The sequence below is a fragment of the Eucyclogobius newberryi genome, unplaced genomic scaffold (genome assembly GCF_026437365.1).
Source record: "Eucyclogobius newberryi isolate DKJ021-1_F unplaced genomic scaffold, fEucNew1.0.hap1 SCAF_2, whole genome shotgun sequence".
Taxonomy (NCBI): Eukaryota; Metazoa; Chordata; class Actinopteri; order Gobiiformes; family Gobiidae; genus Eucyclogobius; species Eucyclogobius newberryi.
In genome coordinates this window covers 3,607,775-3,624,677 of record NW_027315834.1, presented here as the reverse complement: position 1 = coordinate 3,624,677, position 16,903 = coordinate 3,607,775, and the positions used below count along the sequence as shown (strand labels likewise).

The 16,903-nt window shown below is 44.0% G+C and overlaps 1 protein-coding gene across 2 annotated transcripts in view; it reads right to left on the bottom strand.

Annotated features, from left to right (window-relative positions):
* Positions 1-1,047: 1,047 nt before the first annotated feature.
* Positions 1,048-16,903, bottom strand: part of tmc2a (transmembrane channel-like 2a) — a 43,801-nt gene continuing 27,945 nt past the window's right edge. For both annotated transcript variants that reach the window (XM_072454735.1, XM_072454736.1), the window contains 6 exons: positions 16,076-16,143; positions 5,879-6,118; positions 4,281-4,406; positions 3,374-3,452; positions 2,267-2,387; positions 1,048-1,375 (listed from right to left, as the gene is read on the bottom strand). In XM_072454735.1, coding sequence (XP_072310836.1) covers positions 1,215-1,375; positions 2,267-2,387; positions 3,374-3,452; positions 4,281-4,406; positions 5,879-6,118; positions 16,076-16,143 — 795 coding nt within the window. In that variant the 3' untranslated portion in view covers positions 1,048-1,214. The remainder of the gene's footprint in view (positions 1,376-2,266; positions 2,388-3,373; positions 3,453-4,280; positions 4,407-5,878; positions 6,119-16,075; positions 16,144-16,903) is intronic.

Below are 16,903 nucleotides of genomic sequence, written 5' to 3'. Positions count from 1 at the left end.
CTGAGAGCGTCATCACTCACGTTCACATGGATATTAAAGTCTCCAGCTACAACTATTTTATCCCAGGCTAGCACTAAGTTTGATATAAAGTCAGAAAACTCTGAATATGGACCAGGAGGTCGGTAGATAACTATGAACAAAACTCCTTTTTGGACACGTGATTGACACATGAGGCTTTCAAATGAGTGAAATGCATTGTTAATTTTAGGGCTCATGAGTCGGCTTGAGTGTGAGATTACTGCCACACCACCACCTCTGTGCTCCTGGAGGTCTGAAACTTAACATGGGTGGGTGGGGTTAACATGGGTGGGGTAAACATGGGTGGGTGGGGTTAACATTGGTGGGTGGGGTGGACTCGTTTAGTCTGACATAATCGTCTTGTTGAAGCCACGTTTCAGTTAGAGCTGAAGATCTATGTTATAGTCACTAATTAATTAATTAATTTACTAAAAGCGATTTGGAGTAAATTGACTTAAGGTTACATGCCTTTCCCTCCCCCCAGGCTAATGATGCAGATAACTTTTAACACACAAATATAATCATATATTTACATTTTATCACAGGTTTAGCGGTCCACATTTTATATGCTTATTTATTTGTATATTTGTGTCATTTGTGAGTGTTATTTTCCTTAAGTTATTTGGTCTGACGCCTGAAATAGTTTTTTCTGAGATGTGACTTTTTGGCATTATTTGTACGATGGACACGAGGGACACACACAGTCTCTATCTGCCTTAAATCTGAACACTTCACATGTGACAGAGCGGGCAAGAGTTCAGCGACAGAGGAGCGTCTTACACTGCTGCACTGGGCCCGGGGCTCATCCCTAGGTGGTCACTTTAGGCGACTATCGGTGTATGGGTTTTCCTCTATTCATATGCAATGTCTGGCCTTAATTACACTAACTGTAAATTATAAATCAGATGTGTCTCATCCAGACAGGTATTCTTTCAGTTGTAGTTTTCACCAATTTATTTTGGGTTTGTTTTCCTGTGTTAGTGCATTTTAGCCACTCTACCCTCCTATGAAAAAAGGTAATACAATAAATACAGTTCAACTTTATTGAAAAGGTCAAGCTAAAATGACAGAATGAGACACGGTGTTAAAGAAGGCTGAAATATCAATACTTTCAGTGACGCAATGGTTAGTGACACGTCCCATACATTTATAAGCACAGTTGTATCATATAACAATGACACAGTTGTTGTTGGTGGTCATCGGGGCGGGGGACCTCTGCCTCGAGGCCCCGGGGCTCTGTTCACAGGGGCCCCTCGGTTGGGGTTGGGGGAGGCCAGGGTCACGTCTCTCTCCATGTTCACACCGTTGGCCCCTGATCCGGGTTTGGTCTTGGTGGGTCTGGCCTCTGGTTCCCGCTCTGTGGAGAGAGCTGAGGTCAGTGAAAAGCAGGCTACAATGGTTCTGATATTTCCAGAGATGTTTTATCTTTATTTATTTGTGATCAGGGACAAAATATATCTTCTGTATCACCGACATAATATTCACTCAGCTCTTGCTCACTCAAAGCCCCGCTTGGAGCTGCCTCTTTCAACAGGGGCCGCCCATCGCATTCATTTTCCCTGAGGCTTTCCAAAAAAAACCATCTGTTTAAGCTCTGTTTTTGAAACTTCATAAACCGGCTGAGTGAGTTCGATAATGTTCAATGTCCTTCCCCAGTCTCATGCAACACTGTCCTGTCCAATAAACTGGAAAAAAAATAAACCAGCAACGTATTGAAACATTTACCTTTTGCATTCATCGTATTTTTTATCTAGACATAAACAGTCGTGGTCCAAGTACGTTAATAATAAGAGGGACTAAACAAAATAATACACAAAATCTAGTCAAACTAAATAAATCTGAAGGGGCGGTGCAAGAAAGAGAAATGTTCATGTCATTTCATATTGTCAACATAAAGAAGAGGAACACTTTTATTCAAGTAAGAAACAGTGTAGAATATATGACTCAAGTAGGAGTAAAGTATTGTGTCTGAAAGAAGTTGGTGTGATCCCTCATTCGTCCCGATGTGTTCCATTGAATCTTTTGTGTCTGAAAACTAAACAAAAGAAGTACTATTTTTTTCATAGTTTTGCTTTTTCATGTTAATCACGTGTAAACTGAGTACTGTATCAAGTATCAAGCCGAGTGAACTGAACTACAGTGGGAGACATGCAGGACCCTTTATGAAGCCCTTGACCCACAACTACCTCTTTTCTACACACAGTTTAGCCCAAGTACAATCTAAAGTGAGTCTAATCTAGTGACTCACCAGGCTCCGGTGCATGTGCTGAAGGGGCCAGGGAGCGGTTAGGCAGCAGGTCCTCCAGGTCGTTCATCACCTGGTTGGTGCTGTTGGTGTTGTTCCTCCGGTTCTTCTCTTCATCTCGAGCCTAAGGAGGAGGAGACATATTGTACTGCTGCTAACGCAAAAATACGGATTTCTGAGGCCACAACTTTTCTAGACTGAAGTCTACATTTCTCATTTTTTTAGATATCACACTAAAGACTTTGGGAATTTAGTTCGTAAAACAGCTGCAGACTGCAATTGTTTACAAAATCAATTGTGGCTATGAGTGAATATCAAGCTGTAGACACGCTGTGGTAACAGGGTCATAGTTGTGCACGTTAGCTGAGGCTAGGCTATCGCTGGATGACAACAGTATTTTTTGAAAAGAATTTCCCCACAAGCAATTATCTTTCTTCACAGATGGACAAGACTGTGCAGTGGACACCTATGTCACTTTTCAGGTGGAGAGTCTGCCACCTACTTGTGTCAAGGAGATGCAATTGCTTTCTGCTTACTGCAATATCGCCATGGCAACAAGGAGGTGACACTACGAGGCCAAGTTATAGGACAAATCTGTGGGGAGGCGGCTCTGCTCGCAGTAAGAATGCATGTTTTTCAAGGTATTTTTGAGCTATAAAAACACCTGTGATTTAATAAATGAAAGATTGATGCCATAGTGTGGAAAATTCAACACAATCTCCATGGAGACAAGCAGGTGGCAAACCCTCCGTCATAAATCTTACATAATGCATCTTTAAGGAAAAATAATAATGGAGTATGGAAGGTCTGGTTTGATCTGAATCATTACAAAAATGGCTGAACCTGAAGTAAATGTAGCTCAAAGTATGGCTGCAACTAAAGAGCAATTACTTTCTTAATTACCATTACTACAATTCACTATTAAACTAGTGAATCAAGTATTTCTATTGCGACTTTGATTAAATGATTCACCAACTAAAGCCCTAACTAAAATGTAAATAATAATGCAAAAAAGGATGGGTTTGGATAAACAGGTTCAGGGTTTGGTTTCTCTTAATGTGTGCTAATATTCATCCATGGAAACGGGCTCCAGTTCAGTAGGCTTCTGACCATCTGCATCTTCTTCTTGAGCTCCATGTTGGAGTATTGGTAGGCCTCGGACACTGAGTTCAGGTAGTAGATGGCCAGCCTGAGAAAACAACACAAACATGGCTTTACTTCACAGACCAGTCTCTGTTCATCACTAGAATAAAGCAGTGTCCCAGCTCAGCCAGAGGATCGCGGAGGAGAACGCTTGGAGACTCCATCTGCTGGCAACAGTCGGAAGTGAATCTCTTTGACATGAGCCGTTACCATTGGCTATTGTCAACATGGCCGATGCATATTCATTGTGAATGCAGTTTGAAGATGCATGGACTTTAAAAACACCTCTTTGTTTTGATAGTTTACATATTCAATGTAATTACTTTTATTAACGATCCCATATTTTGCTAATTTTACTGTTCCATAGTCTACCCTGAGGACATTGAGGATAATTACATAGTGTCACATGCATAACACAATGGTTATGAAATACTGGCATGTCTTGAAGTGAGCTCACCTACCTGGAAATGAAAAAAGCTTCTCTCAAAGTTGGGAAACTACTACTTGTGTTGTGGTGAAGCTAATGTAGTGTCGGCACAGTTCGGCCTGAACCGGGGGGGTGTCTGTTGAAAATACTTTTTAAATTTGTATTATTATTATTCAATGGGAGACACAAGTGCATTTCTGATGTAAATCATGCTTATATAGACTGTGGAGAGACAGGAACACTTCCTGAGGAGGAGTATCTCTGTACCGCGAGGGGAGGGCAAACCCCTCCCCTTTTTTCAAATGACTAAATCTACTAAATGCACGGATGAAAGAAAAAAACAACTAATAAAAGCCACAATAGTTGATTTTGCCTAATATGGGACCTTTAAGATGGTGACCTTTGCCCTTGGAGATTCAGCTTGAGCCTAGTGTAGGCCACACTCACACCATGAGCAGTACTGCAGGGATGATCAGACCAGGGTTAGCTGCATAGCTGAACAATGTCCCCATGAAGGCCGGCAGGTCCAGATCGATGGTCTCCATGATCACGTCAAACATTTTCTCTTTGCCACTGCACACACAAAAATCAGGTTCAGTGCTTTTACATAAGGGTCTGAGGGTTGAGAACATAAGTGGTCAACAGTATAGAGCCTGTCTCAAAGCTGAATATTCAAAGATGGTGGGTGTGGTCAGAGTGGACGCACCCACGAGCTTAACAGCAAGTTTTCCCAATCGAAATATCTGTTTTACATATTAGGTTTCCAAGTCAGCGGACTATTCCATACCTCAGCACTGACTCAAGTCAAAAGTAGCTCTCTCTGGTCAGCATAATATTTTGTCTGACTCTGAACACCCTTAAGTGGAGTGCAAGGTGAAAGGGAGACAGTGAGGTGGAGTGAACTCGGAGCTGAGACATGCAAACAGACCAGGAAGAGCGGGAAATAAACGTTGTGAAGAACGAGCGTAAATGTGCATCAACGTTTGACACGTTCAAGCGAAAATAACTCAATGACCAAGAGAACTAATCCTCTTGGGATCAAACCATTTGACCTTTTAACTTTGTCGAATTAAGTCCCCGTTCCTCTTTTGGGAACTCTGGTCTGACTCTGTGATCGGATGAGCTGAAGTGGCTCTCGGTACGTGACACATCAGTTAAAAGAAAGCCAACTGGAGCACAAGCAGCAACGCCTCTCAAAGATGTAAATCCTAAACTGTTAATAAAAACCGCACCTATGGTGGTGAACACTTCCTTAAGCAACTTTGTGGGGAAAGTGTCCAGGATAGTTTGTAGCTCTAATTTCTGTAACTACAACTGTGAGGGAGGAAAGTAAGACTGGTTCAAATTGTTTGCACACTGCGGAATGTACAGCAGTAGCGGGCAAGACTGGACTAATGCTGAAACTGCTCAGTTGTCACAACGACAGCACTTTGTCAACAAAAAGTGTAAAAAGACCTCACAGGTGGAAACCGAAGCATAAATCCTCAATGTGTGTGGATTCACAAGAGAATATAGTATTGGACAACACACGGAGGCCTTGTCCGTTACGATTAATGATATCAGACAGATTGCATTTATCCTCCCTCATAGACCCCAGGTGAAGAGCAGAGTTGACCCTTAGTCTGCCCAGGGTAGAGTCATTTATCCAGGGATCGGACCAAGGCTTGGGGGACCTGGGCCTGTCAAGGATTGCAGGTGGAAGCTTTAAGAAATGTTTAAAAATTCTAATGCTAAATGTTAAATGTGAACTGTCCCATTACTGTGCTTTGACAAAATCCAAGAGGGATGAATGAAGTACTTTTGCTTCAGCCACATCTCAAAGCGCCACAAACTTGGAATTACTAATCCTTTAGCGAATGGCTCGGATCAGCCTATGATTGAAAAATATAATTCAGGTACAATTTAGGTTTTAACCTATTCAAAATATGTCATGTCAAGCTGGAGATAGAGATGTATTTTTGCCTTGATAAGAACTATTCTAAAGCACTTGAAAGCAAACCGGTCTGGGGGGCCAGGGCCAGTTGGAACATGGTGTCTGGTCTCACCTGAAGGGTCCACAGTCAAAGGAGGGAGGCATGGTCATGATGGTGTAGACCACAGGCAGCAGGCTGAGGAACAGAATGAGCAGTAGCAGGCCCATGTAGAAGTTGTTGGACTTGGAGGCCTTGAAGACCCTTTCGTGGGGGACGTTAGTGGCCATCACGGCCCAGCACTGGTAGTACATGGAGGTCAGCAGGCGCAGCACGTTGATGCCTACAAGACCAGGGGCAAAGAAGGCTCCCATCCTGCAGCACACACACACACACAGAAGCACGCACACACACAGAAGCACGCACACACACAGAAGCACGCACACACACATACAGAAGCACGCACACACACACACACACACAGAAGCACGCACGCACACACACACACACACACACACACACACAGAAGCACGCACACACACAGACACACACACACAGAAGCACGCACACATACAGAAGCACGCACACACACACACACACACAGAAGCACGCACACACACACACACACATATACAGAAGCGCACACACATATACAGAAGCACACACACACATATACAGAAGCACACACACACATATACAGAAGCACACACACACATATACAGAAGCACACACACACACATATACAGAAACACACATATACAGAAGCACACACACACACACACACATATACAGAAGCACACACACACAAACAGACAGAAGCAAGCACACACAGGAACACAAGCACACACACACGCGCGCACATACACACACACACACACAAGCACACACACAGGCACGCACACACACGCGCGCACATACACACACACACACACACACACAAGCACACACACAGGCACGCACACACACACAAGCACACGCAAACACACATGCACAAACACACACACACAAGCACACACAAGTACGCACACAAACACACACGCACAAGCACACACACATGCACAAACACACACACACACACACACAGAAGATTTGCTGAGTGTTTTTGACCAAACTAGCGTGAATGAAGGTAAATGCTATGTGATGAGGGATCCTTTAATTCTACTTAAATATACAACTGTATTTAGTCAGTTGAATTAAAACAATGAATTGTCATTATGATGACCTTCCTATTGGTTGTTCTCAGATTCTAGAATGTGATGATGTAATTCTCTCAGATGGGGAGCCAGAATTCCCTGTTGATTACGTTGCACTTTGTCATGAGATATCTAAAAAGTCAATTTATAAATGTTTAATTTGATGATTTCTATGGGTGACTAGACTCACATCCCCCATCTTTATTATACATAATTGGCCTATAGAATGTTGTGATCAATATTCTCTAGGCTGAAACCCAGTGACATGAACAAACTCCAGCTGTATGTAAGATAATCTGTATGTGTAATGAGCCAGTTAGTGGTCGGACTTTAATGGTCTCTAAAACGTGATGAGCGAGCGCTTTCACACTGGCATATCGGGTGACACGAACGTCAGGCACTGTTAGGTAAAGCCAGGCAAACACCGAATACCACAGCGGCAGCAGAGTAACCTGACAAGGACACATGAGCCAGAGGAGGGCGGCGAGGGGTAAACAGGTGAGGGAGTGGAGAGTGGAGGGGTAAACAGGTGAGGGAGTGGAGAGTGGAGGGGTAAACAGGTGAGGGCGGCGAGGGGTAAACAGGTGAGGGAGTGGAGAGTGGAGGGGTAAACAGGTGAGGGAGTGGAGAGGTAAACAGGTGAGGGAGTGGAGGGGTAAACAGGTGAAGAAGTGGCGAGTGGAGGGGTAAACAGGTGAGGGAGTGGAGGGGTAAACAGGTGAGGGAGTGGCGGGGTAAACAGGTGAGGAAGTGGCGAGTGGAGGGGTAAACAGGTGAGGGAGTGGAGGGGTAAACAGGTGAGGAAGTGGAGGGGTAAACAGGTGAGGGAGTGGAGGGGTAAACAGGTGAGAGAGTGGAGGGGTAAACAGGTGAAGAAGTGGCGAGTGGAGGGGTAAACAGGTGAGGGAGTGGAGGGGTAAACAGGTGAGGGAGTGGAGGGGTAAACAGGTGAGGAAGTGGCGAGTGGAGGGGTAAACAGGTGAGGGAGTGGAGGGGTAAACAGGTGAGGGAGTGGAGGGGTAAACAGGTGAGGGAGTGGAGGGGTAAACAGGTGAGGGAGTGGAGGGGTAAACAGGTGAGGGAGTGGCGGGGTAAACAGGTGAGGGAGTGGAGGGGTAAACAGGTGAGGGAGTGGAGGGGTAAACAGGTGAGGAAGTGGAGGGGTAAACAGGTGAAGAAGTGGAGGGGTAAACAGGTGAGGAAGTGGAGAGTGGAGGGGTAAACAGGTGAGGGAGTGGAGGGGTAAACAGGTGAGGAAGTGGAGAGTGGAGGGGTAAACAGGTGAGGGAGTGGAGGGGTAAGCAGGTGAGGGAGTGGAGGGGTAAACAGGTGAGGGAGTGGAGGGGTAAACAGGTGAGGGAGTGGAGGGGTAAACAGGTGAGGAAGTGGAGGGGTAAACAGGTGAGGGAGTGGAGGGGTAAACAGGTGAGGAAGTGGAGGGGTAAACAGGTGAGGAAGTGGAGGGGTAAACAGGTGAGGGAGTGGAGGGGTAAACAGGTGAGGGAGTGGAGGGGTAAACAGGTGAGGGAGTGGAGGGGTAAACAGGTGAGGAAGTGGAGGGGTAAACAGGTGAGGAAGTGGAGGGGTAAACAGGTGAGGAAGTGGAGGGGTAAACAGGTGAGGAAGTGGAGGGGTAAACAGGTGAGGAAGTGGAGGGGTAAACAGGTGAGGAAGTGGAGAGTGGAGGGGTGTGATAAAATGTGAATATATGATTATATTTCTGATGTATTTTATCTGCATAATAGTGATATTTTATCTGCATCATTAGTCAAGAGAATAACGGGTGTGTGACAAACTGCATTTGTGAAGGGGTCGTAAAGATGGGCTAAAGGATGTTTACCCGAGGGGGGGTGACAGCCCAGAGGAGTCTGGGTAATGTTTACCCAAGGCTTGATCTCTACGGAAAAATACCAAGTGCCTTGATGTGAGGCTGACCAATGAGAAATGTGACCCGCCTATTCCAGAATATCTAATAAAACCAACCAGCATGGGAAAAAACAGGGTGAGACGCGGGGGTGAGACGCAGGAGGGTCAGCCAGGCTCCTTACAACGGCTTGGCTGACACAGTCCCCGCGTTTTCTCCCATGCATGCCACACAAATGTCTGATGTTTCTGTGTCGTTTCATATTCTAGGTTGAATTGTGTTCTCTATGTGTTACGGAATAGCATCGGTGTATGTCTAATTCCATGACATTTTCTGGTCCTTCGAGCCGGACGACCAGCTGCCCTTCGCGGAGATTGACGGGTGAATCGGTGAAGTCTGTGCACAGCTGAAAGAAGTCCACTTTTCCCGTGGCGGCCCATCGCACCTCATTCTCCGCGAGGAGAGCGCGTCGTTTCGAAGCAGCAGGAGAACACAGACGACAAAGAGGTCAGAAAAATTTTGTGTGTGAAAAAGAGTTAGCCATAAAACGTTTTATGCATTAGTTTGATATTTACTGGAAAAATATTGTAGGCTTATGGACGAGATAAGTTTCTCACATAAAGCAAGGCAGTTAGGTATTACTGAGGAAATACCCAGTTTCATATTACTGAGGAAATACGCAGTTTAGGTATTACTGAGGAAATACATAGTTTAGGTATTACTGAGGAAATACCCAGTTTAATATTACTGAGGAAATATGTGTGAATGTAAGCGCTGTGCACGAGCGAAGTAAGTAAGAGAGAAGTATGAATGTGTGAATGAGGATTAATAAGTGATTAACTAACAAGTGTGAATCACAATTAATCATACAAGGGTCACAAGGCGTTATTCTGAGAGATCTAAAATTTGCAGTCACGGGTGAATATTAAACACCACGTTTATGTCTGGAGGAATCTAATAAGGAATTTTCTCTAGAAGCTTGACATTGACCGTGACTGTAAAGCAAGTAGCATTTCTCTCAGACGACCGAGACCACATAATGCCAGAATGATCACCCCAAACTGTAAAAAGACAAAGGAAAAGTCATAAGAGGATTTTGGAGGGAGACTTCCAGCGTGCTCAGATGACGTGGCAGAGAGGGGGAGATAAGGGGGGTCAACAAGGCAGGAGAATGGGAAGCAGTTCAGAGGACGCTCTGAACTGATGAAATAAGTAAAACTGAACCCAGCTGGTTTTAAATTTTAGTATTTGAGAGCTCTGTAGAACAAATTTAAGAATTTTGTTTGATTGACAACAATCAATTATAAAGATTGTATTAAACTTGATAAGAGATGAAGATGAATTCAGATTTTTATAGATGGCCAATATTTTGGGGGAATGTGATCACAGACAGGACATTTCCTGTCCCCGACATAGAAGACAAAAGTTGTGTTTTTACGGTATCGTGTTCTTTGTGTGCACAGAACAAAGCTACGTTATGTTTTGTTGTGTTTTATTTTTGGACTTGACAAAATTATCTTTTTGGACTTATTATGTAACCATAATGCACGACTAGATGAAAGTACAGGACGAAAAGACAGAAGTGTTTTTAAATTTAGAATCAAATGCAGGCACAGGCCTGGAAGTGATAATATGGGTAAATGGGTGACGACTGATGTTTTTGGACATAGGAGTAGAATGAGTAGTAAGTAAAGTGATAGTAAAAGTTATATCAGTAACTTATTTATTTGTATTATCATGAGGAAACCTCGTATTGCATGTAGACGTAAGTGAGGGAATAAGTTAAATAGTGACGTCCAATGCCCTCCCAGGAAAGACATGAATGTGTCATTAACTGGGGCAATTGATGCAGAAGTGGGGGGACATGGGAGGATATGGGTCATAAAGATAGTCAGAGATAAGGGGCTATTGACTGGCAGAGACTCTGGAGGAGTGTAATGCAGAAGAAATTTTTTTATGAGACCCGCAGATTACCTGAAGATAGTGAAAACTAAACAGGGGGATGGGTAATCAATACATGAGTTTAGAAGCAGAATGACAGGAATCCCAGGGGATGCAGCGTCTGATACTTATATCAGCAGCAAAGAGAAAGTAAAAGCAGGTTACAAGTGAGGGTAAGAGTAAGTGAAAAGAGAGAAAGAAAAAGCAGGTTTAGAAATTTGGAAATGGGTGTTTCCTCCGTTGCGAGAGGAAGACAGAGAGAGAGACAAGGGGAAAAAAGGGTTGATACAAAATGATGTGCCTTATAACCAAGGGGAAGGTTTAGGATCGTTTTGATTTGTTAACACACATATAGACTTGCTAGAACAAACTAATACACAATGTTTGTAAAGCACCACATGAGCAGGTGTGAGAGATTGAGTTTGAATCTCACCTGAAGCACATATAAAAGATTAGCACATATTACATTAGATGTGTGACTTTATGCAGGCCACACAAACAGAGGAGATGCGAAATTATTAATTATGTGAAGAATTCTAAGTTGTGAACTGACCCTTATGGCCAGCTCAACGGGGGAATTATTGGGATAATTATAAGTGTTTGATGTATTTGAATCACTCACACACACACACACACACACACACACACGTGGAGACCAAACATTTAGAGTTTGAGGATACGAAACATTTAGAGTTTGAAACATTTAGTTTGAAACGTTTGGAGTTTGAAACAAATGGTGGTAAAACAGATTTACAAGTTACAGATTTGGGAAGTGTAAGATTACACATAGACTAATTGACCCACACAGGGGGGGCCCAGCGCCGTGTAAGGGGGGCTCAGCCAGGGATGTGACCACTGAACTGTGAAAGGTCAAGAGGTGACATTGCGGAGTTGGAGTGACAGACGCAATTCCATCTCTTCCTTGATTACATCCTGGATTCGTGAACGTTGTAAACTATCTGGATTATTTAATTTTGTTTAAATGTAGTAGTTTGAGAAATGGGCAAAGTCATATCTCAAAAAGGAGGGATATGTACGTGTAAACAAATATTCCGAATCAATAATTACTAAAAAAAAAATTGTAAGCAAGAAAACTGTTTGAAATACACTGAACTGTCGAAAAGACTTTGTTTATCACCACAGCAGAGAACGTGTTGGAGATGTGGTGTTTACAGAGACGGAGCCAAGTGGACGGAGCCACACCGTGTCGTCTGCACACCGACCATTGGAGAGACAAGAACATGGGTGCTCTCATGGGAAAGTGAGAGAAATGTCTGGACAACACAGCGGCAGATCCATAACATCGCAGACGCAGGACTTCGTTGGTATGAGTTTTGTCCAGAGTCTACGGTAGAGTACGATACTCTGCTACGATGAACGAGAGCCAGAGGCTACGGTGCGCAGAGTACCATACTCTGTGAAAAAGAATCAACAGTTATCATCATCACAGCGATGACGGTAATATGGGTGCTGAACACCTGAATTATGCACGGGACAATCGGGACAATCGGTACAATCGATCAACATACACAGACATGAAATAAAGGGAAGAAAATAAGTGATCAACTTGAAAGGTTATGAAAGGTTATGAAATGTGTAATGTGAAATGTATAATGTACAATTGACATGACAGTAGCTGAAGAAACACAATGGCATATTGTTGCCACTGTTGTTTGCACTAACTAAGAGAGCTTTTTTATCTGCTACAACATAACTACATGTAATGTTAATAAGATTATGAATTGAGATGGGAAATGTACCAGTTCATATGTGTCATAGGTGTGACCGAAGCGAGCAGCGGGAGGAGGTCTCTTAAGAAACCAAGAGAGGACGTATGGTGGTGTGGGGACACAGTGCTGAGAAAGCACTTGGAGGCAAAGGGTGTAGGACGATGTGCCTATGTATCCCTTTTGTGATCAGCATCACCCAGAACCATACCGCAGGGTCAAGGTCGAGAGGTTAGTGGACAATCTGGTTCCAGTAGCACCTGATACTACGTATTTGATTCTATTGGGGTGTCCAGAGAGGTCCCTGACGAGTCAAACTGACTGACCAGAGAGCAGCAGGTTTAAGGGCTTTCCGCTTGTACTTCTATATTTCCCATCACACCGCACAAAATATAGACAAGACAAATTGTCTGTTTGTCAAATTACAGAGATTGACCAATCTGACTCAAAATTTAGGACAGTAATGCTGTAGAAATGTTGTGGGCCGAGAGAAAAGAAGTTTGTTCAATGTTGAGAAATGTGCATCACTTTTTAAGTGTAAAAGTGTCATTTTAACACCAATATGAAAGACATGTTGAAAACTGAAAAGAATAATGTGTTTGGCATATGAGACAGTAGACTAATGCTTTGATAAACAGGAGGGAAATGTGATAAAATGTGAATATATGATTATATTTCTGATGTATTTTATCTGCATAATAGTGATATTTTATCTGCATCATTAGTCAAGAGAATAACGGGTGTGTGACAAACTGCATTTGTGAAGGGGTCGTAAAGATGGGCTAAAGGATGTTTACCCGAGGGGGGGTGACAGCCCAGAGGAGTCTGGGTAATGTTTACCCAAGGCTTGATCTCTACGGAAAAATACCAAGTGCCTTGATGTGAGGCTGACCAATGAGAAATGTGACCCGCCTATTCCAGAATATCTAATAAAACCAACCAGCATGGGAAAAAACAGGGTGAGACGCGGGGGTGAGACGCAGGAGGGTCAGCCAGGCTCCTTACAACGGCTTGGCTGACACAGTCCCCGCGTTTTCTCCCATGCATGCCACACAAATGTCTGATGTTTCTGTGTCGTTTCATATTCTAGGTTGAATTGTGTTCTCTATGTGTTACGGAATAGCATCGGTGTATGTCTAATTCCATGACAAGGGGTAAACAGGTGAGGGAGTGGAGGGGTAAACAGGTGAGAGAGTGGAGGGGTAAACAGGTGAGGGAGTGGAGGGGTAAACAGGTGAGGGAGTGGAGGGGTAAACAGGTGAGGAAGTGGAGCGGTAAACAGGTGAGGGAGTGGAGGGGTAAACAGGTGAGGGAGTGGAGGGGTAAACAGGTGAGGAAGTGGAGGGGTAAACAGCTGAGGGAGTGGAGGGGTAAACAGGTGAGGGAGTGGAGGGGTAAACAGCTGAGGGAGTGGAGGGGTAAACAGGAGAGGGAGTGGAGGGGTAAGCAGGTGAGTAGGGACAAAAGCTGGGAGAGGAGGGGACATGCAAATTCTATGGTGAACATGCGTCTAACGACGTGTTCCAGGTGTTATGCACAGTGCGTTCCAAGTTCCACGATGTGTTAAGCACACAATGTGTTCTAAGCATTTGGCATGGTGCATCTTGAGTGTTCACATGGCGTGATATGTCTGGCACGCACATCCTAGGGTTGGAAAAGCTGAACTTTGAACATAGATTGTGCAGCATCAACCAGTCAGGAGCTACCATACCACAGAATAGCAGCCATACCACAAGGCAGCAAGATGTGGAGAAGATGTTGTTTTCTACAGGATGGCAGGGGATGCGCACTTTTGATCGTCTTGCTTATGACCGTCAACCGTTTTGCGGATTTTTTAGCTCAAACCTTTTCCCTAACCATAACCATTTTCAACCTCTCTTAACCTAACAAAGGCCTACAACAACATGAATAAAATTGCATCCAGGGGGACATACAGATGCATGTCTCCAGTGTCTGCCCTGAAAAGCTTAAAGGTGCCATAACATGCTTTTTTTCACGTTTCGTAGTCTATCCTAAGTGTATAACTGATAATAATAATAAGGGTTGTGCAACACCCTTAACATAATAGTTAAGAAATATCACCCAGACCTTGGACCCCCTCACCAACCCGGAAATGCAGACGGCTTGGTTTGATATTCGCCCTCACCCTTGTGAAGAGCGATCTGGCTCCCCCGCCCAACCCGTGACGTAGTCTCAGAGCGCGTGTGTGCCCCGCCCACCCGTGACGTAGTCTCAGAGCGTGTGTGCCCCGCCCACCCGTGACGTAGTCTCAGAGCGTGTGTGCCCCACAGCTGTGTGCTGTTAGCTCCGCACTGCGCCGCTCCGCGCGAGTGAGTGAGAAAGAGTCTACTTTGAGACTAAATAAATCTGGTGTTAATTCTGCAGCGTGCGCAGAACAGATATATCTATATATCTATAGATCTATATAGATCTATATATATATCTATAGATCTATATATATATATATATATATATATATATATATATATATATATAGATGTATATATATATATATATATATATATATATATATATATATATATATATATATATATATATATATATATATATATATAGCCATCTGGAACAGATGCCCGAGCTACCTCAGCTGGCTCTTCTCCATGTGGAGGAGCAACAGCTCTACTTTGAGCTACTTCCGTGTGACTAAGCTCCTCACTCTATTGCTAAGGGAGCACCCAGCTCTGCATCTTGTCTATTTCAGATTTAGATGAGAGTAAGAATGTAGATTGACCAGTAAAGAGAGAGCTTTGCCTTTTGACTCAGCTCATTCTTCACAAAACAGTCAGATACAGCGGCCGCATGACTGCAGACACAGAACAGATTTGCCTGTCACTCATAAATTCAAGGCTTGTACCTTAAAATAAACATTACACAGAAAGAGTAATAAATGAATACCATACTAAATCAGAACTAAGTATCATTTCCCCTAATTGAAAGTTTTTGTAAGTCCCTATGATGGTTTTGAAGTGTCTGGGCGGAAAACCAGCCTTGCTGCATTTGCCTACATCGGATTGAGCCAAGCCGAGGCTGAGAAACCCTGGCTCTTTTTCATATTTGGCAATTATACTGTCTTGTTATGATAAAGAAAGAAGCCGAAGCATCTGGACGTGTGCACATTGTATTTTGACACAAGTTCATTACGGATTCAAATTGGTGAATTAATTAAGTTGGAAAGGGGGTAAGACAGGTGAGGGAGGGGCAAGCAGGTGTGAATGTGAAGCAGACAGGTGAGGGAGGGGCAAGCAGGTGTGAATGTGAAGCAGACAGGTGAGGGAGGGGCAAGCAGGTGTGAATGTGAAGCAGACAGGTGAGGGAGGGGCAAGCAGGTGCGAATGTGAAGCAGACAGGTGAGGGAGGGGCAAGCAGGTGTGAATGTGAAGCAGACAGGTGAGGGAGGGGCAAGCAGGTGCGAATGTGAAGCAGACAGGTGAGGGAGGGGCAAGCAGGTGTGAATGTGAAGCAGACAGGTGAGGGAGGGGCAAGCAGGTGCGAATGTGAAGCAGACAGGTGAGGGAGGGGCAAGCAGGTGCGAATGTGAAGCAGACAGGTGAGGTGGGGGCCAAACACAGGAGAAAGGGGGACTCACCAGATCATGCCCTGGTTGAAGACCAGACCGAGCACATTACCACTGATGTCAAACTCTCCATACGACGGCTGAAAAAGAATCAAGACATTGCAGTCACTTCTTTGCACTCCTCCATCAGTTCTTGCTCCTACTGTGCATTTCATCCCTCCCTCCAGTCCTTTGTCTGTTGTGATCAGCTTATCTGAGCATTATACCTTTGCTTCAATGACAACAACTAATGACTTAGCCACATTTAAACTGGTTTACTCCTTAATGTGCCATCTGCATTTACTTTTTGTTCCCAAATACATCAAGGCCAAAAACCTTAATGAAAAAAGTGTCACCCTTTTCCAACAGAATGTTTTCCAAACATGTGATTTTCCACTGGAATGTACATTTTCCCATTTTTTGTCCCTCTCTTTCCCATCTATTTCTAATAATAAAAAGAGCATTTGACTTCCAGTTATGGTGACGAGCTAGACAGACGCACTCTCCACAGCTGCAGAAAAATCCCTGTTCGACCCACATAATCCCAGAAAAGACTAGCAAAAGATGAGAAAACAGGGAAAACAAAAGACAAGAAACACTATGGAACCGAAACAATCAAAGCTGACGATCTGCGGCTCCATTGGAAAACAGCCCATGTCACAAGCTAACCAGGTTTGCCTCGATGTGGAATCTCAGGTCTTCCCCTTGTTGGAAGGAGGTGAGGAGATAACCTTGCAGCAGTGCCCTCGTGTTGTGTGAAATGAAACGTGAAATGCAGCGTGGCATAATGTCACTGAGAGTGGAAATGAGAGTGGTGGGTGACGCTGCCAGATTCAACCAATTTGAATGCAACACAAGGGA